The 20,499-nt window shown below is 42.3% G+C and overlaps 2 protein-coding genes across 6 annotated transcripts; one reads left to right on the top strand and one right to left on the bottom strand.

The window, feature by feature from the left end:
- Nucleotides 1-38: 38 nt before the first annotated feature.
- DCLRE1C (DNA cross-link repair 1C) lies at nt 39-11,737 on the bottom strand. 2 transcript variants are annotated; one of them, XM_059847466.1, is made up of 14 exons: nt 11,604-11,737; nt 11,437-11,488; nt 9,674-9,758; nt 8,556-8,615; nt 7,845-7,900; nt 7,665-7,766; nt 7,345-7,417; nt 7,040-7,180; nt 6,418-6,519; nt 5,682-5,818; nt 5,462-5,516; nt 3,793-3,881; nt 2,851-2,951; nt 39-2,375 (listed from the first exon to the last, which is right to left on the bottom strand). In XM_059847466.1, the coding sequence occupies exons 1-14, from the start codon at nt 11,710-11,712 to the stop codon at nt 1,411-1,413; spliced, it is 2,127 nt and encodes a 708-aa protein (XP_059703449.1). In that variant the 5' UTR covers nt 11,713-11,737; the 3' UTR covers nt 39-1,410. The 2 variants fall into 2 exon arrangements, with proteins under 2 accessions (XP_059703449.1, XP_059703450.1); XM_059847467.1 differs by lacking the exons at nt 8,556-8,615; nt 9,674-9,758.
- On the top strand, nt 11,292-20,153 carry MEIG1 (meiosis/spermiogenesis associated 1). 4 transcript variants are annotated; one of them, XM_059847473.1, is made up of 4 exons: nt 11,292-11,312; nt 14,397-14,529; nt 16,306-16,468; nt 18,469-20,153. In XM_059847473.1, the coding sequence occupies exons 2-4, from the start codon at nt 14,426-14,428 to the stop codon at nt 18,595-18,597; spliced, it is 396 nt and encodes a 131-aa protein (XP_059703456.1). In that variant the 5' UTR covers nt 11,292-11,312; nt 14,397-14,425; the 3' UTR covers nt 18,598-20,153. The 4 variants fall into 4 exon arrangements, with proteins under 4 accessions (XP_059703456.1, XP_059703454.1, XP_059703453.1 ...); XM_059847471.1 differs by lacking the exon at nt 11,292-11,312 and adding an exon at nt 11,824-11,984; XM_059847470.1 differs by lacking the exon at nt 11,292-11,312 and adding an exon at nt 12,412-12,598.
- The last annotated feature ends 346 nt before the right edge of the window (nt 20,154-20,499 follow it).

The raw sequence follows: 20,499 nt of genomic DNA, 5'->3' as shown, positions 1-20,499 counted from the left end.
GCACAGTTTTCAGATGTGAAATGAGCCAACAGAAGAGGTTCTGTTTTGTCTGACTTTATTCACAGAGGTAGTTCCAACAGCAGTTCCACTCACTCAGGCTTGCTAGAAAAACCCCAAAGTTGGTAGTTCACATTTGGAATTTAGGTTAACACATCCCACAAACAGCAGGAAAGGTAACAGTGGAGAAATACATGGATCTTTCTTAGAATCATACATAGATTATGGCAATGCTTTGTCCCTCCTGCCTCTGTTCCCTGTGGCAGAATGCTGGTTGGTTTAACATTCACATGTCACTAAACATGGCACAACAACTGAAGGCACACTCAGAGAGGAGGAATGTTGTACTAAATTATGTTTCATTCTTTGGGACTTAAAACCATGGGTGGAAAACCTCAGGGATTTTTAGATGACTTCTGTGTTTTAGATATCTTGTAGGCACTCTAGTTTAGGAAAACCTGAATTACATTTCTAGGTTAGAAGCTAAGAATTTCATGAGAGTTATGATGGCACATGTGCATGGAGTAAATATTGTCTTGATTTAAAACAGTGAAGTCTACAGAGTGTTGCAGAGGAGGTGACGTTTTGTAGTACAAGAGCCTGTGTGGGATACCAGGTTACCTTCTGTGGCTCAGTTACCTGCCAGAGCAGGACAGGGCTGGTAACTTGAGAACCACAGGATTTTAAATATTTCTGAAGAAATTCAGAACAAACCAGAACACAGAGGAAGTGATGACAAGTTGTTTGCAGTTGGAGGTGAAGCAAAGACAGCAGTCTGCAGTACCTAACTCAGGAGTTAAAGCTCAGTGTCAAGAAAAACTTTTTGAAATGAACAATTTGATTTAAAACAAATTAAAACCCCCTCACAACTTCAGCAATTCTCTAATCTGTTCTGCAGTTATTTTTAAAAATAACTGCAGTGAGTACTGATTAAGTTGTTATAATAATGATAAACAATGGTAATAGGGACTAAAGCCAAATTACAACTGCCTTGTTTGCATGGTCATTCTTAGGTCTTCCTCCCCACAGTTAATAGTGTGCTATTTTATTAAAACCTGAGATCACATTACAAAGGCAAACTCTTAGAGCTCATGATAAACACTAAATTTCATTTAGTGTCCTACCCTTAGTTTTGTCTGGTCCATTTTTTGTCTGCTTACAGTCCTGGAGAATTGGACCTTGGGAGGTAGAAGACTTTTACTGTCCCTCCTGGGAATACTTCCTTTTCAGTGTTTCATGGAAGGAACAATAAAGGTACACAGGCTGCAAGTGCCTGGTCCTGAGAGTAAGATACTTCTGAATAAAGCATGACTCAGCATAGCTGCAGACAGTAACCAGCAGGAAAGAGAAAAATAATTCAGGTATTAATAGACATGCTGGGTATTACCACAAGGTCATCAGTTATACCCGTTCTCAGACTTTTTTCTCAGTGATTATGTTTTCACCTGCTGCAAGCTTCTTGTATAAATAGTGCAGTTTATCTGGCTGAGGTGCTTCAGCACCAGGAGTCAAGGGAATTTCAAAGTCAGAGGAGCTCTGGGAGTCCCTCCTCAGCTCCAGATCAGGAGTCCTGGAGCTGTCACTTATTTCTGCCAGCACATCCTGAATGTGGGCAGTGCCATCTTCTGCAGCTTTCTCACAGCCTTTGCTTTTCAAGCCACAGGCACCATCGTGGGCACAAAGTCTGTCCTGACCTGGTGGCTTCCCCCTGCTGCTGTCCAGCTGAGTGTCCCTGGGACTCCCCTGCAGCACAGGAAACACTGCTCTGCTCCCACCTGTGCTGAGGTCCAGGGCACTTCTCTCCTGGGAGGTGATGAGCACTGTGTCCATTTGGCTGTCCCAGCCCTGGCTCCCCTGCTCTGATATGTGTGTTGACTGAGAAGAATTTTGGGAGGAGATGTGTGTCGAGTCACTTACTCCATCTGAATCACTGAAGAGTGACTGGGACCCACCAGCATCTGCTGAAGATGGGAGGTTGTCCTCATTTTCAGAGCTTTCCTCTAGTTTATTACCTGTAAAAAATTCATCCCAGCAAGGGACACTGGCATTAGACTCCTGCTGGTCACTAGTTACTCCATTGAAATTGGATGTGGAAGTGGCATCTGGCTCATGGGAAAGAAATTGAACTGTATTTTTTTCAGGTTCTTCTTCTTCATCATCATCATCATCATCATCATCATTTGATTCTTCACAGTCCACGAAGTCTACCTTGAGGGAGGTGTAAGTTGTGGTCCCTTTGTAACTTTCTGTGCTCTCATTAATGTTTCCTTCAGAGTTTTCAGCCTGTCCCGTGCTGGAGGGCCTGCTCTCTCCTCTCTGCCCTTTTGGAATCTTAGGCCTTGTAGAAATTAATTCTGACTCAAAGAGATCATCTTCATCTGGCAAGAAACAAACAGAAAATCACTAAGAAAAGTTCACATCTCTGCTAAAATCTTACTGAGAGCAAATTTCTAATAAAAATTAATTTAGTATAAATTGAGGAAAATATTCTTTAACCCAGCTGGAGATTTTGCAGGATGATATTGACAGTGCTTGCCTTGCCTAGCACAGTGTCTCAGAGAGACAGAACAAGCTTTCCTAGGGCTGTTCTGGGACTGAGGGAACAAACTCCATCCAAAAACCTAAAGGGCTGTTGAGCATTAAGTACATTTTAAGACTGCAAACAAGTGTGTGTTTTCACACAGTTAGTGCTCTCTCATCCTCCTAAGACCTAAGTTCACATAATTTCTATTTCTCCTTTCCAGCTGTTGCTGTGAGCACACAGACAGACTGTGGTGAACACCAAAGCTTTTGGCACCTCTGCTTAGTCTCAGACTTCCATTTAAGGTGCAGTAGCAGCAGCAGAACCTTTACCTGTATCAGATAATTCTCTCTTGTGGGCTCTCTTCAGGGTTCCTAAGGGCTTGTACCTGGGTTCCATGATTCTCCTGTATGACCTGCATAATGGCTTTAATCTGAAGGGAATGAAAAAAGCAGTTAATATTTAGAACTCAGCAGATGCTTTCAGGAGCAAAAGTAAATCCTTTAACTTGTTTTAAGTACACTGCTCCATGCCTTTCATAGGCACTGCAGCAAAAATGTTAAAGCAAAGGCAGCAATACCTAGGGCAAAATCTTGATTCATTGGTGAGCTTCAGCAGCTGAAAGGTAGAAATCTGTCTTTTCAAATATATTTACCTTAAAACATGTACATTTTTTGGAAAATATCTTGTCGTTCCTTCCTTAGAGAAGACAAGCTGACAGGGTTCAAAATCTGACTGCAATTTTATTCACTGATTATTATGTGGAAGTCTCCCTTCTTACTAAGGAGGAAAGGAAAAAGGAACAGGGATCTTTGTTCTGTCCAGACTGACACACCACAGCTCTCCTGCTCCCTGAGGGTGCTCTTTAAGCTGCCAACACCTACAACAGCACAGCAGAACTGGCCTCTCTGATGCTGTGCAGGGGAGGGGTTCAAGTCCCCAGAGAAATCACCTTTGAAAGAAACTTCTCAGAAGTAGCAATGAGAAATAGAAATGGGTTGCAGAACAGAGTCAGATGAATCTGTATTCAGCTTCCTCCCAAACAGGGTTTACCAGCAGAAAAGCCTCTACACACAGATAGAAGTAGAATACAAACTCTGAGACTCAGATCAACATACTTGTGTGCTTCAGAAAGCCCAAGTCTGTGGGACTGAATATAGAAGAAAAATCTGAAAAGGCAGTGGCCCTCCTGAGAGGCTGGGATTCAGGAGGGGAATTGTCCTTACAGGAACAGAGTTTGGATCATCTCCCTCCAGCAGCCCCTTGTCACTTACATTTCCAGAATTTTGTCCTCTGTCCCACCCATTGGCAGTACATTGGGATACACGTTCACAGGACAGATATAGCTCAGGAAATCCTTGATCTGAATTCCAGAAAAGAAGAAGCAATTTAACAAATTACATCAACAGTTTAGAGTGCCACTTAAAGGCAGCACTGATGCAAGCACATCCAAAAGTACTACTAGTAGTCTTTATGAAAAGACCAGTGTAGCCCACTACTCTGTCAAAGTGGGTATCTCTGGAACAAGGAAACAGGCCTGAAAGGTTGCTGAGAACTCAGCCTCACCTAACACCTCATTGCAATTATCAATTACTACACAAGACCATCACTGTCCCTGAAATAAATGGCTGGGCAGACCTGGAATGTGATCCAGTGATTCCTTGTCCTTTTGTCCTTTCTGCTGCTGGTCTTCTCAAATACACATTTTTCTTACTGATCAGGTATTCCTTTCCTATTCCTAAAGCCTCTCCTGAAGTATCCTGTAAAAGCCCATTATGACAAAACACAGTGGTTTTTTCCAAGCCTTACACTGTCATCTTCTAGATGATCTCCTGTAAATTTCTTCAGGAATTGTGTCTGGCTTGGGGCACTCCTGCTGAGGCTTTTTTTGGAGCACTCCTGCTGAGCACTGGAAACATTTGCAGGTTACACTGCTATCTGTACAGACAGCAGGACTGCCCTGCCGTGGCCCATAATGTTATTGCAATTTTGTATCTAGCAGTCATTTACTGTTTTTTTTTTTTTGCCTGTTGCTGGTGCACTTGTTAGGAAACTTATTTTTTCACATCTATCTACTCCAGTTCATTCCTTACTGGTGGAAAGGGATTAGTTGAACCTGTAAAGAGAGACAACTCATTCCTGAGTGTTCTCCTTTAAATTGTCTCAAACCAAGACAAGGACCCATCTATTTTTGCATGTGGAGGTAGGAGTGTTAGAGTTACACTATCCCCCATATTCCACCAGCAAATTCCACACTGGGACCTCCATTTAAAATTCTGCATGGCAGAGCAAATTTATACTTAATCAGGAGGTTAAAAACAGGACTGCCTTCCTCCATTTTGTAGTGCAAGACTTTGTGACAGTTCATTGTTAGCACTGATCCAGTTTCAGTTCAGTTTCTTAGGAGAAAGTGTTTTTAGAGCTGTATTGAGTCACGTTAAATGAAAGTGTGTGATTGTGGGGAAGATGCTGCTATGACCAATTTTCTTTTAGTCTTTTAACACAGGAAAAGGGGCAAGAGCAGCAGTCAGGATGAGAGAAAATTTGGTCTAAATATGTGGGCTGAGAAAGGAAGGCAAACCCACCCAAATCTAAGTCACAGCAGATAAACAATATATTGTAAACTAAAACTCCATACTTTAAGCATTGCATTGTTACACAATAATCTAAAATAAAAAGGGAGTCAAAACAATTGTAGAAGTGACCTATACATTGAGAACAGAACAGGAAATAGGCTTGTAATTCTGCCCTACTTTAATAAGTTCCTCTGCACATATTAAAACAAATTTCTGTCTTCAGCATTCAGAACTTCCTATCTCCTTACATCTTATTACTGACAGGATTTTTTCTTATTATGATAAATCATGTAATCCACTCCAGAATAATCAAAACTCTTTTACATTTTCTTAGTCAATGTATACTCAGTACTAGAAGTATACAAACCTCGCTGTACGAAGAGTGGAAAGAGAAACAAGCTCTGTATGTTCTCTCCCCAGTCCTAAAAAACCAGAAGAGACACAGAAGTTAGGTAACTGCTGTTCCTCCTGGTCAACAGACCAGCATAACCTACTCTTGTTGAAGTCCATTCTGAGATTCAATTATACACATATCAGGTAAGATACAAACCTGAAACAACAGTTTTCTGGGTGGCCCAAATGCTCACCTCACTATGACATTGGTTTTCTTTTTCCTTTCCCCAAACCACATTGTGGAGGGTTTGATGCTGATTACGTGCACGGGAGTTCCATTGAGACAAGTCATCCCACAGGGCAGTCTGTTCCCTCGGAAGCAGTCATCATCCTGTCCAATGGATATAAAATTAAGTTCAACAGTGACCTTTCTTACCCAGAAATTAAGCAGCATAGTATCTAGCCAAACCACATCCCTCTCTCACTTCTAATTCCCTTGAAAGACCCTGTCACACCTTGGTTCTTCAGTGCAGCTGGCAAAGTAAATCAGCCAGAGATCAATGCCCCAATGTGCCATCTCAGGTTCTACCTGTGTTCCCCCAAGCTGGAGCCTCCAGCCTGAGTGACATCATGGAAATGGATGGCCACATGCTAAAACCACACAGGCACCATCTGAGCTGCTTTTGATAGACTGAAATGGGTAACACCTGATTGTTCTACTCTGCTGCTTGTCTCACTTCACTTAGAACCAGAATTTTCAGGCTTCAAATACAATTAAATTACTTCTAGCATAAGCTAATATATTTTTCCCCTTTTTTTCCTTAAAAAAACAAAACAAAACAACTTCAACCCACGAACTAAGGCTTTCACTCTGCTTCACATTAAGTCACCATTTCACCAATCTTCATTAACCCAAGAGGCCCCAAACATCAGCACCTATAACCACACTTTCACAGCAAGGTCAGGGGAGGCTTTGCAGAACAAACGCACCCGAGGATGTCGACAGGCGTGAATCTGCGTGCGCTGGTCTGTGGTAACATGGCACAGGATTTCCGGCATGTTCCTGAACATATCAAGTTTGTTTGTGTGCACCTAGAGAAAGCCAGAGTTTACTCTTTATTAGTGGTTGCCAGACTGCAGCTGGAGCAGCTGTATAGATGTGATTCTGCTTCCCCCAAATGCTGGCAGGTATTTAAATTATTGCTCCCAATAATGTCCAAGCAGAGATGTGTCAGCCAAAACTTGGACATCTAGAACAAGTAGAACATACTACCTTTACTGAAGAAGGATGAATACTCATGAGAAAATCAGAATATATATACTAACTATTAATGCTGTATGCAAATGATGTTTATCACTCACAAAATAAAAGGGAGTGAGGTAAACACTGAGCTTGAAAACTGGGAATTAACTTCTCTTTGGAAAGTCCAGATGTTCCAGACTGAAGTCAACTAGTTACCTCATTTTGAGCACAACTGCATTTTTCAAGGGAAGTTAATGAAACAGGCATAAACTGTAACAGAGCAGCCCTCTGAACAGCCATTGCCAGCTCAGTGTTGGCCACAATCATTACTGAGGATCTGTTCCAAAGCAGCAATTAGAGAAACATTACCTTGATTCCAAGTTCCTCACTGAGGTTTATGAATAAATACTCATATCCATAAGCAGCTTTGCAGTTCAGCCACACAACATGATTACGGGACAGTGAGGTCCAGCTTCGCACTAACTCCAAGATCCCATTTAAACATTCCTCCTGAAAAGTGTGGAAAGTGCTGTCAATTATCTCGGAAAATACTTCCAAAGTGCTGTGATTGAGTAATGCAAAATGGCATTGCCTTGTAAGACCTTCCTAACAAAGGGATAGTTAATTAATTAACAGCTTTAATGGCCTTTCTTCGCACAATTTATTAGACTTACCCGGCTTGGTATGTGATAAAATTTGGGATCACAAAAAGTAGTGTCCAAATACACACTCTGGATGTCTTTTACCCTGGAGGATAGAAATGTAATATCAGAGTAAACATTATACCACAGTGCTAAGACACACCACTTCCTCTCTCTTCAAATGGAGGTAATTCTACCTCTTCATTACAAAGAATACGTCAAAGGGGGTTTGTAACTGCAGTATTGCAATTATATTTAATCTAGAATAAAAATGTGGAAAAAATAATGAATACCTAGCCAAATTGTCCATGCCATATGATCTTCTGTTCTTTTATATCCCACAAATAGCTCACCTGGTCCCTGAATGCAAAAGCTCCATTCTGGCTGCTTCTCCTTTTGCAAGCCTGAAATCCCCTGTGTACAACACAGTGCCATTCTCACCTTCAAACAGAAACCTGCAGACAGCAACATTTGGGTCAAACTCCTCATTAAATGCCAGGTGGTGAAACATTTAAAGTGTTGAAAGGACATACATGACTGAACCTGGACAGTGACCAGCTGGCAGAAGTGTCACCACTACATCTTCTTTCTGGAAGAGAGGGGTTAGCATTATTTTCAGACTGTAGTAAGTACTACCTGTAGTTGACTTTTGTCAGCACAGTGAGAGCAATGCATTACTCCCCACAGCTTCCTGGAGCATTCAGCATTGCTTTAAAACCAGAGAGTCTCTTCACACTGCAGCCACCATCCTGTCATGGCAGAAAAGAGGACCAAGAATTGTATGGTGCTTATAAAGCAAGTTGGACAGAAGACAGTTCTACTTCCTTGGTTCCTGGTAAGCAAGTACAGAACAGTTTGGGTTGGAAGGGACCTTTAAAGCTCATCCAGTCCAGGTCCCCTGCAATAAGCAGGGACATCTTCAACTAGGTCAGACTGCTCAGAGCCTCATCCTGACCTCGAATGTTTCCAGGGATGGGGCATCCACCACCTCTCTGGGCAACCTGTTCCAGTGTTTCACCATCCTCATTGGAAAATGCTTCTTCCTTATATCTAGTCTGAACCAAGCCTTTTTTAGATTAGAACTCCCACCCCTTTTTCTGTCACTACAGGAAAACTACAGGAGGGGCACATATATTTTAAAAAAAGCTTGTGCGCCTCAGATGCTGCAGCTGTGTTTCCTACACTCATGTAAACAGCATTACTACCTATGACTGACATATGAATCTTTTTTTCCTGTAACTTACTTCACCAGATGTTTCATCTTCTAAAGAAATCTGAGTTGGTGTTTCAACTTCCAATGCAACCTGTAACAAAATGATTAATTGCATTATAGGATTTACTGAGCATTCTGTTTAATGTTTATGTCTAATTATTTATTATGTAGACATTTGTAGCACTCACTGTGGTTAATGCTAAGCCTGTAAAATTAAACTAATTTTCCCATAGTAAGTCATAAATTTCCATTTCCAGTGGAATAAATTTTCCTTAAAGTTATCTAAGAATTAAATAGAGATACCTCAGGCAAGGTGTGCATGCCTAAAAGAGTTAGAGCATGTTGGACTTTTATCAGCAACAGCTCTTGTTCCTCTGGATGGATCACATGCCTTATTTTGGATGACTACAAAGCCCAAAATCCCAGTGCCACAGCAGTGGATCTTGCTAGAACAGCTCTGTGCTGCAGGACTTTCCACTGCCCCCTATTACCAGAAGCAGAGTCCACAAATCACCAGGAGCATATATTCCTGTATTTGTGCAGACATAATTATTTTTATTTTTGTAAAAAAACTCATATTCCATTTCATAATGCCTGCATCTGCAAAGGGAAGGAAATAACTTCAAGTCACCTGTACACTGATTCTTTGCAGTCTGGCTCCAAACACTAGAAATAATGTAAATTTGTTAAGTTTTTCAGTGATTTTATACTACAACTTTTTCATGTTATAGTCCATTTTCCAAAAAGGAATCAGAAATTCATATAACTTCAGATTATATACACTCCAAGCAACAAGAGACTTTCAATGAAGTCAAAGAGAAATAAAGGACAGAAGCAAAGAGACATGAGCAAGGTAAGAAAATGAATACAAATTCAAACGCACAAATGATCAATGTAAGGATGAAGGCCATGTAAAGCTGAGGTTGAGAGAAAAGGAAAAATTTTTTTTGGGGAAAAATAATTAAATAACAAATAGCAATAAACCAATGCCATATAGCAAGCAGCAGGAAAGGCACATTGTTGGAAGTACTCAAGGCCTGAAACACTGTATCAACACCAATATTCAGACACTCCTGAGGAGCAGAGAGCTGCTTTTCTCTGAGAATCACTGCTTGGAAAGTGCTATTTTCAAAATAAACACAAACTCACAATATGATTCTCCCAAAACTTGTATTTCCAGTTAGTCAACAACAATTCCTTAGTTACTGGTGAGCAGTATAGTTTAACTTTCAAGCTGTGAGGAAACAAAAAACACAGATAAGTGTTTTTTAAAGTAGACATGAGGAACAATCTAACGACACATCAGCACCTGGCACCCAGAACATCAAACCCTGCCCTCAGAAACCTCTCATGTGAGGAGATCTGCAGAGCTGGAAGCCTGCAGGCTTCTCTTCAGCACAGCAAACCCAAACCTGCCCCTGTGTGCCCCTGCCTGCATGGTTTGGTGCAGACACAAATGCAGCGTGTGGTACATGGTCATGACCTATCTGCTGTTTCTCTACCCCTGCACACACCCCTGGAACAGGCATTTGGGACACTCAGCACACAGCAGAACAAAGAATACTCCTTATGAAGCTTGAGCTGATGTACAGAGACCTGATGAGCAAAGAGATTCTCTCCTTGCATCAAAGGAAATGCAATATCTACTCTAATAAATCAAAGAGAGCCTAGGAACTGGTCCACAACCTCCCTAGGCTCATTGCCACATTTGGTCATCCTCACGGTGAAAAAGGTGTCCCTTGCCCTTTCTTTATGCACTTCCATGAAAAGTCTGGCTTCAGCTCCTCTACCCCTACCTGCAAGCAGTGATATATGGTTGTCTCCTACTCCTAAGGCTGAAGACATCCGGCTCTCTCAGCCTCTCCTCACACATCACATGGCCCTGGCCCCAGACCAGCACGCTGATGCTGACCAAAACACCCATCAATTTACCACCCAGGGGAGCCCAGGGCTGGACACAGTACCCCAGAAGTCTCATACATGCTGGCCAGAGGGGAATAACTGTCTCCCTCAAACTGCTGGCTACCTGCTTGCTTATACATCTCAGAGAGCACAGCTGGCCCCTTCACTGCACAGGCACAGCACTGAACACTTCCAGGGAATAACAGAGGATCTCCTCATCAAGCTCATGAACATTGTGGAGTTCAACAAGGCCAAGTGTTTCTGAGTCTGGGCAACCCCTGCTATCAAAACAGACTGAGGGATAAATGGGTTAACAGCAGCCCTGCAGAAGACTTCAGGGTACTGGTGGATGAGAGGCTGGCCATGAGCCAGCAGTGTGCACATGCAGCCTAGAAAGTCAATCTTATCCTGGGCTGCATCACCAGCACTGGGCAGCAGGACAGGGCAGGGAGTTCTGCCCCACTCCTGTGAGCCCCACCTGCAGTGCTGCAGCCAGCTCTGGGGCCCCAGCACAGCAAGGACAGGGACCTGTTGGAGCAGGTCCAGAGGAGGCCACCAAGATGCTCAGAGGGCTGGAGCATCTCTCCTCTGAAGGCAAGGCTGAAATAGCTGGGGTTTTTCAGCCTAGAGAAAAGAAAATTCTGGGGAGGACATTACTGCTACCATTTGATATTTAAAGGAGGCTTTTAAAAATTATAGAGAGCGACTTTCTACAAGGACACGGTGTGGACAAGGGTGGGGGGGGGCTGACTTTAAATTGAAAGGGGGCAGGCCTAGATGAGATAGAAGGAAGATATTTTTTAGAATGAGTGAGGGCGGTGAGGCACCGGAACAAATTGCCCGGAGAAGTTGCGGATACCCCATCCCTGAAAGAGTCCGAGGCCAGGTAGGAGCAAAGCGGTCTAGTGGGAGGTATCCCTGTCCCGTTCCAATGCTGGGATTTCTGACCCATGGCAGTTCCCCGCGCTGAGTTCAGCCTCCCCTGAGGCCGCCCCGCCTCCAGCCCGTACCTGACCTCCAGCCGCCTCTTCAGGGCTGTGGCCCGCAGCCCCATCATGTGATCTGGGGAGAGAGGCACGGGTCAGACGGGGGACACGCGGGGCGGGGACAACGCGAGGGGGGAGGGAGGCACAGGGGGAGGGACGGGCGGCGGGAGACCCTCCCGGCGGGCCCTCACCCTTGTGGCAGTGCGACAGGAAGAAGGCCCGCGCGCGCAGGTTGTCGCGGTCGAAGCGGTCGATGGACAGCGCCGGGTACTCGCGCGTGCGGCCCCCGAAACGGCTCATGGCGGGCGGCGCGCGCTTCCGCCCGCCGGCCCGCCCGCCCGCCGGCCCGGCCCCCAGCCAATCCCGAGGCGGCCCCGCCCCCCCGCTGGCCTATCAGGGGCGGGCACGGCCTTTTTAAAGAGGCCATGGCGGGCGGTTGCCTGGCGACCGTTGGCGCCGTAAGGGGTCAGCCGTGAGGGGCTGCGGGGAGGCCGTAAGGGCGCCGACATCGCGCCGCGGCCCCGCCCCGCCCCGCCTGACAAGAGTCCCCGTATTGCCTCTCTTGAAGTGAGGTGGGCCTTAAGGGCTGGGTGGGCGGGTTGTGGCCAGGGCGGTGGGAGCAGGGTGAAGTTACGGTCGCAGCGCAGTTCCGGGTGCAGGCCGGGACGTCTGCCAGAGCACTTCGGGATGTACAGGGGACTGTCGGGTAGAGTAGGCAGAAGCCACTGGAAAGAGAGGAGCTTAGATTAGATACTGGGAAGATTTATTTTACAGTGCGGGCTGTGAGGCGCTGGACAGGTTTCCTAAGGAGGTTTTGCTGCCCCAGCTCTGGGACAGTTCAAGGCCTGGTTGGATGGGGATTTGACCAGCCTGATCTAATGGAAGGTGTCCCTGCTCATGGCAGGGGGTTGGAACGAGATGATCTTTAAGGCCCTTCCAACCCCTTAACATCCTCTGAAATCTCTTACTGGCTCTTCTGAGGCGGGTCATGTATTTGCTGGCTTGAGTTAAGTGATGTAGGCAGTACAGCCATCTCCTCCTGCTGTGCCCCAGGGCCCCTCCTGCCTGGGGACATGATGCTCCTTGTCCGGGCTGAGGATGCAGCAGGGCTCCCTGTCCTGCTGGATACCCTGGCCTGGAGCCAAGTACCCCTACTCTTCAGCTTCAAGTTTGCTGGTGAATACAGGTGTGTCACTGACATGTTCTATGAAAAATCCTTTCCTTAGGATTTTTCCTCCTGAGAAGCTGAGAGGCCTCAGGAACAAAATGTAAACAATGAATATCTGCTGCTGTGGAATGCAACAGGTGGATCTGTGATTGGTCTCATGTGGCTGTTTCTAATTAATGGCCAATCCCAGTCCACGTGTCCAGACTGTCTTTGTCAGAGACAAACCTTTGTTATTCATTCTTTTTCTATTCTTAGCTAGCCTTCTGATGAAAATCCTTTTATCTATTCTTTTAGTATAGTTTTAATATAATTTATATCATAAAATAATAAATCAAGCCTTCTGAACATGGAGTCAACTTTCTTGTCTCTTCCCTCATCCTGGGACCCCTGTGAACATCGTCATATGGGTGTGCACCCTAGGTATACCAAAATGGGTGAAGGTACAGACACCACTCCTCCCCAGCACCAGGCACACAGGCTGTGACCCACAGTCCTGCTCCACCTGCTGACATGGAGCCCCTCACTCATGACAGCCCACCCCTAGTAGCTAATTTTTCAGGATACATCCTGTTCCTGCTCCAGTGTATGGAAATTTAGTACCCCCACCTCCTCCAGATATCACAGGTGCTCATACCCAGAGCTGGCATCATACTAAGATCTCACCAGGAGCTTCCACTTTGTCCTTGCAGCACACACACACACGTGGAATACAGAGTTTGGGTAGAGAGACAGTTAAGATTTAAGAAGATACAATAGGGTAGGACAGTCTGTGATGATCAGATGTGAGACTTAGCTGGATAGGTAATACTGACTGGTCCTGTTTCACAGGACAGACTTATTTTCTACTCCTTCCTGTCTATTCCCATCTTTGTTTCTCACTCTTGCACATTCCTCACAGATCTATAGAGTTACGTGGATTCCCACACCTCTCCAAGTCTGGGTCCCCCTGGTTAAATCCTACCAGTGCAAAGTCCAGGTTGGTCTCCCTGGATGTCATTCCTGTAGTTTCTTGATAGCCCAGCTATTAGTGCAGGAGCTGAGGTTTGTTTATCAGTGTTTGTTTTGTCAGGTTGCTGTGCCTGCATATTTTGTTTGTTTCCCCCTTTTTCCCAAATTTCCCAACTGACAAGGTCCCTGATCAGATAACCTTGCTGGAATAAACATTCTCACACTCTTCACATGCCACCACTGTGGTTCTCATCATCACTTCCCTCATTTGCTGCTCAGGTTTGAGTCCCCATATATTGTTTTATGTCTTCCTCCCCTTCCTGTAGCCCCAAGTTGCAGTGAAAGTGGTCCTTGGGCAGATGCCCTAAGGGAGCAGACACTCTCCTCCCACAAACCCTCACAGCTTGTGTAACTGTTCAGGAAATCACCATCAGTGAGCCCCGGCTAATTAGGATTCCACAGTAACTGTTATGATTAACATTAAAAAATGTGTTCCCAGGGCCAAAGCACTCACTGTTTACCCTAAATTAGGAGTTGGCAAACATTGTCATCTCAGCAAAGTCCACTTAACTGTTCAAAAATTCCCTTTAAATGAAAAGTGTTAATATTAAACTGAATATTTTCTTACCATTCTCTTGTCTTCTTTATTTGCCTTTGTCTGTCTGTTGTCTTTCATCTCTTCCCTGAATTCCTGGCTGGAGTACAGCTGTCCCCTGCTCTGGTACAATGAAAACAGCTCTGTGCCTGGAACTTGGACACACAATAGACACAGTACAATTTTTAAATAGCTGCCCCAAAATGGGATGCTTTCATTATATGAAGTCACTAAGCTGGAACTTTCAATATATGATCTTTATTTTTTGGGCAGGAACGCCTGTGGACAGGCACTGTGAATTAATGGTGACTCAAGAAGAGCCAGACCTACCCACATGTGTTGAAGAAAAACCTTCATTAGGTGAATCCAGCATGTCCAGTAAACAAGTACTTAACACTAATGACATGTAAGTTATCACAAGACACTTCATTTTATTATAGTTTACCATTTATTAGGATCTAATATTATTGCTCATCATATTGACTGTCTAAACTTAATATTGACTGACAACAGTTCTCATCAAACACTGATGAAAAATACAGAGCTTGAAAAATCCTGTGATGGCTACAAACAAACTTACCCTACTTACTACCCTGAATTTAGAATAAGGATCTGTGCTTATCCTGTTAATTTGTATTTGATACCTCATATCCAGGTGGGAAAATTAATTTCTTTAGTTTAGTGAATGGCTTCTTTCAATTGCAAAATGCTGTAGTACCTGGTAAAAGAATGCTTGGAATACTAAACTGAAAGAAATGGTTTAGTGGTGTCAGAAAAATGCCCTTTTACATATTTTATTGATCTCTAATAAATGTATTCGATAGGAGATGAAAGGCTTTCTTTGTCTCCTGCTGGCTTTCATACAAACAGGTGACAGGTGTGCAGACTTCTTTCTGTTAGTTCCACATTCTGATAACAATAATCCTTGATATAATTTCCCCAATATTTATCATGTGGTGCAAGACTTTTTTTCCCAGTTTCTGCTTTTTTAAAAGACTAGTGACATTTTCCATTTGATATGATTTCAGCATTCAACTTTTCAAGCTCTCTGTTGATACAGGAACTTGCCAAGTAAAAAAATTGGGCAAGGTTTGGAGGCAGCATGGTACCCACAGGGAAGGAAACTATTCATCCTCTCACTGCAAAATCCAGAAGCTTTCATTCCTTGGAGTTACTTTCCTAGTTATGAAGCTGAAGCTTGGTGACATTTCAGAACTGGGACTCATCTCTGATCATACCTGCTAGGCATGATAGTGATGGGTGTGTTTGGCTGGCAGAAGCAGTAAAAGTTCTATTTGAGCAGCAAAATAAGATATGCTTAGGAAAGCAAATGCAATGAAATTCAGAAATTAAATTATTTATTTTTTTAATATAGTTCAAATCCATCCCTGGTAAGTATCCACTGTCTGCAATTTTTAATTGCTTTTTTGTTGCTGTTTTTAGTTTGTTTGGGTTCTTTTCTCATTTATCTATTTAATTAATTTTCTTTTCAGTTTGAGTTTCAGCTTGTCCCAGTTCTGCTCTTTTCAGGTTTAGCAGCTGATTAACCTGTTTGCTATGTCTCAGCAGACTGAGCAAATGGGTTTTGTGTGAGGAGGAAGTCAGTGGCAGTCTGTTTGCTCGGGCAAAGGTAGAAAAGGGAATTCTGGCAGGTGGTGTGCCTTGTCTCCTTATCCAGTTTATCTCTGAACACCTCCTCTCTGTCATTGGCACTGTGGCCATGTCACTGACTGTGCGTTTCTCCTTTCCCCTCCTCTCCCATCCTGTGTGTTTGCTGCTCTTCAGTAAGAGCCCAGATCTTCATTCTGTGATTCCCAGTTTGGTGCCCCTTCAGGAGCAAGAGAGAAAAATCTGGAAATCTGCCTGCCCCAAGGGGACAGCAACTGCAAAGATGTGAAATTCAGAATTATTGCATTTAGTATTTTTTTATTCGCCAATATGCACAATTAACTTTTAGGAAGGTTGAGTCAACATGTATATGGAAGTACAGATGAGTTGGGTTGACATCAAGTAGTGCATTTAATTTGATTCCAACTGCTTATAATTTTTCCCTGTTTTAACCTCAGACTTTGAACTCTGTAATTCCTTTATTTTAAAATTTTGTGCTATCCATTACTCCATGTCCCCGACAAAATCACTTGCTTCTGTCTTCTCTATTTAATTTTTTTAAGTCTAATTTCAGGAAGAAGCCTAAAGTTTCTGAAGTCATGACTAAAGCTGACATCAAACCAAAATCTATGCATCGTGCCAAAATATGGTCAGATGATGTAGAGAATTTATACAGATTTCAGCAAGCTGGATACAGAGATGAGGTGGAATATAAACAAGTAAAACAAGTTGATGAGGTAAGATTTAGAACTTTGTAAGAGTTTGTACTTTAAACTTCTGTCTCTTGTAAAATGATTAAATAAAAATGGAGGTGCTGCTTTTTTCCTTTCATTTAGGCTAGGTTCTGATACAGTGTATTTCCTCACAGGTCTGACTTGAATTCTTGAGCTGTTGTTAACTGTGTAGAATAACTAATTTCACAGAAGTGAAGCAGAAATACTACCTACCCTGTGTTTTGTTTCCCATGTCTGGTCCATTTAGAAGCATCACTGAGCTCTTTGAACAGATGTAGCTGATCTCCAAAGGAATCATTCAGTGTTCAGGAAAGAAATATTTCAAAGTGAGCTCTCTGAAGCTTCCCCATTGGTCTGTCAATAGACTTGATAGGAAACTTGTTGATTGTCCATGGAGTCAGTCCTGTGTCATGCTACTTCAGTTAACAGTTGGATTGTGTGGTAGCACAGTCAGGCTTCGTGCACACTCAGAGCTTGGCCTCTATCAAAATGATGTCCACAATGGAAATATTTGAGCTGTACTAAAGGCAGTTGTGACACAGGCTCTTGTCTGCACCAGGGACTTGTGCCTCTGCTCACTGCAGCTGTTAGTGATGCTCCCCAGGACATCAAATGAGCTATTGAGTGGAGGCCAAATATCCAGTGGCTACTCAAGGTTCAAAATAGCAACCAACAGGTAATACAGCAAACAATGTATCATTTTTATTACAGCTCTGTCATTTATCTTCCAAAGCAACAAATATAGTATGAAGAACACACTTGTAAAATTTGCTGACCTCATGTGCACATGAGAGAGAACAGAAAGTTCCAAGAAACTCCCTCGCCATCCAGTTAACTCAAAACACAGCAAAACACATTGATGTGCATATTAAGATACAGCTTATTATTTTATCGTGGGCTGTGGTATAATTTTCAGTAAGTGCAGAAGGAAATAATGTAATTATTGTGATAGGATCTGTGTGTTCAAGATTTATGGCAGGGCACAACCCCTGGCAGTTAAACCCTGATGAAAGTTAAAGAATACCACCGACTAATTGTAATGTGAGTGAGCATTCAGTTCCAGCATGCCAGGGCCTGGCAGTGATTCTCTTTCAACTTATATATTTCAAAATTTCTTGTTTAGTCCACGTTAGTCTGTAATGCAGTTGTTACTAAAGATGCAATTATAATGTAGGTGAAATTAATATTAAGGCTGTTATGTTTAGACAGACAATGCAAATAACACAGCTATATGCCAGAAGCTATAAGGTCAGTGATGAAACCACTTCTGGGGCTCTCCAATTAGAGCATGCTCTAGTCTGACATCCTGTTGTCAGCTCTGGCTGGAAGACAAATAGGATGCTTATTACCTGATTTTTACAGTTTACTTTAATCAGAAGCAGTCATAGATGCTCAAGCTGAAAGAGCCACTAAAGCCATAAAGCTGTTGAACGTGCAAATGGTGAAGCCTTTAATTTAAAGCTTTACACTATGAAACAGTAAAGAGCAGCAGGGTGATGCTGAGTTTATGTGGGGCTGATCCTACTGTCTTTGAGACTGATACAGTCTGAAGTTTACTTTATTTTCATTAAATTACTAATGAAAAACACATTTTTCATGGTCAGAAGGATCTGAAAGAAACCTTTAAATATATGTCAGCCTTACAGAAGCAGACACTTGCAGCCTCTTAGATTGCTGAATAACTGAATAGCATCAATGTCATATTTCTAAACAAGGAGTTTTAGAAAGCTTTGACTTGTGCAATTTTAAATTAGCCCTTAAATATCCTTAGATTCCTATTCCTAGGCTTTTCAGATCAGATAACTTTATACTAAACCTGAAAACTGTCATCTTGTTCTCAATCTGTTTTTAAAAGTTCAGCAAGTTAATAGAAAAGTAGTATTCAGATGCAAATGGAGGTTTCCTTTGAAAGCATACCCTATATTCCTTGCAGTGTCATGCACAAGCATCATTTAATGTGAGCATGTTAAGGTGATTTTATATTCTTTTTGTTCTACTTGTAGGTAGAGTGCTGGCCAGAAACTGGATTTGTTAAGAAACTCCAGAGAAGGGACAATACATTCTATTATTACAACAGGCAAAGAGAATGTGAAGACAAAGATGTCCGTAAAGTGAAAATTTATGTGTATTAGAGTTGTTACTGTTCTGGTGGGTTTGTTTTTATAAATTGTTTCTTAAGACCTGTAAGTAAATGAACTGTGTAATCTGGTTTACCTTAAGTATCCATGTCATGTTTAGATAGAAAGGGGAGTGCTGGAAATGTAGAGAAGCCTGAACTATAGACATAGAAACTTCACTTTTTCCTTCCTTTTACTAAATGTCTTATTATTCCTCATTTTCCTGGTTACAAATGCTTTGACATAAAGCTAAAAAGCTGGTAAATAGGCATCATATATTTCAGCTAACTGTATAACATCCATTGTAAGTACAAGCATCAATCTTTATTCCAAACAATATAATCTGGTTGACACTGGTTAATGTCAGCCACAGTCTCTTGAGGTAGCCAAGGGTTATGAGACTCCAAAGGGCCAAAGTGAGGCCAGAGCACTTACTGACATTTCCTTGGAGCAGAGCAAGAAAAACAAGCAAAGAATTTAATTTAAGTGAAGGATGCTAAACAATCAAGTAACAATGGCCAGTGCTGAGCTGCAGGTATAAAGACTGGTTATTGTAATGGAAAGAGTCACAACAGAAATGTCTTTTTGTCTATCCCAAAGTATTTTTGTCAGGTGCCAGTAAAAATTACTCAAAGAGGAAATATTAATTGACTCAGTAGCATATGCCTTCTTGAGGTGGGTGGATTGTGGATTCATAGGTGTTGGGAGCATGGAGTGTAAAACTCTAGGAAGAACATGAAATCCCACGCTTGGTAATATTTAGGGGAAAGTGATGGACACAGATGATATGTGGGATTTCGGGGCAGAATTCATCTCATCTAACTTCAAATGTCACATTATCAACATCCACACCTGATCCAGTCGTTTGGACAGCCTTTGTTTTGAATAGAGAGAAGTTCTTGTTGGCACAATTAATTTATTTTAAGTGCAGCTATGTAACCTTTTCTTTGTGCTGCTGTGACATCAGCTCTGCAGCAGCTGCCTGTACCTGGGCTACTGAGACACTCAATGAAGATGAGGGACTGTACTTACCTTCACTCATGAGGGGATTTAATTAAAATACTTTGAGATGCCAAAATTCTTGATAATTGACCAGTAGAACAGACTGCTGTTATGTAAACCAGTAGGTGTGTTTGTAGTAGTTACAAAAATTTTGTTATTAATATTTCCTATCTCTAGACTGTTGAGCTTTTACTAAAGTATCTAAACTTAGTTTTAGGCATGAGTTAGCAGTGTACATTTGACCACCTATCTTATGGATATTCTTCATTTTTTTGAGCCTAAGATGGAAGCAGACTCCAGATGAGAAATAGAGGACTTACAGCTCCTAGTCAAAATAAGCAGTGTGAATGCAATATTTAAAAGACCTCATTGACAATGATTGTTGATGATCTCCTCATCTTATTTAGACCACTTGGAAAGTTGTCGCTTAAATTTGTATGAGCTCTGTTAGAGAAATGACTGAAAGATACTCTGAAACAACTATGAAACCTATATTCTCAGAAAGTTTTAATGGCATATAGAGAGTTTCTGCAGTGTAGAGAAATAAAGCATTGCTGCAATGAATGTCACTTCAGCCTTTCATTATGGTTTCTTTTATGCTTGGAGTGCTCTGGATGTACTTTTTAAAGACAGGACTTTTTGCATACTTTGCAGTTAAATAGTGGAAACAGAGAAATTTCCAGATAACCCATCTATTTTGTCACTTTAGTTTAGTGGATCTCACTTTGTAAGCTTTATAGATTCCTAAAAACAAAATATTCCAGTGGACATAAAAACAGCCTTTAAAGAATTTCACAAAAAATAGATGTGGTGTATAGCCAGCTCAAATTTATTGTCAGAAATTATTGCTATCAGCACACACAGAAGAAATGAGAACATTTGGTACAGCCATTTTCTCAGTCTATAAAAAGGACA

The sequence above is a fragment of the Haemorhous mexicanus genome, chromosome 5, assembly GCF_027477595.1.
Source record: "Haemorhous mexicanus isolate bHaeMex1 chromosome 5, bHaeMex1.pri, whole genome shotgun sequence".
Taxonomy (NCBI): domain Eukaryota; kingdom Metazoa; phylum Chordata; class Aves; order Passeriformes; family Fringillidae; genus Haemorhous; species Haemorhous mexicanus.
The sequence above is the reverse complement of the archived record's forward strand: the minus strand, read 5'-3'. Positions and strand labels throughout refer to the sequence as shown.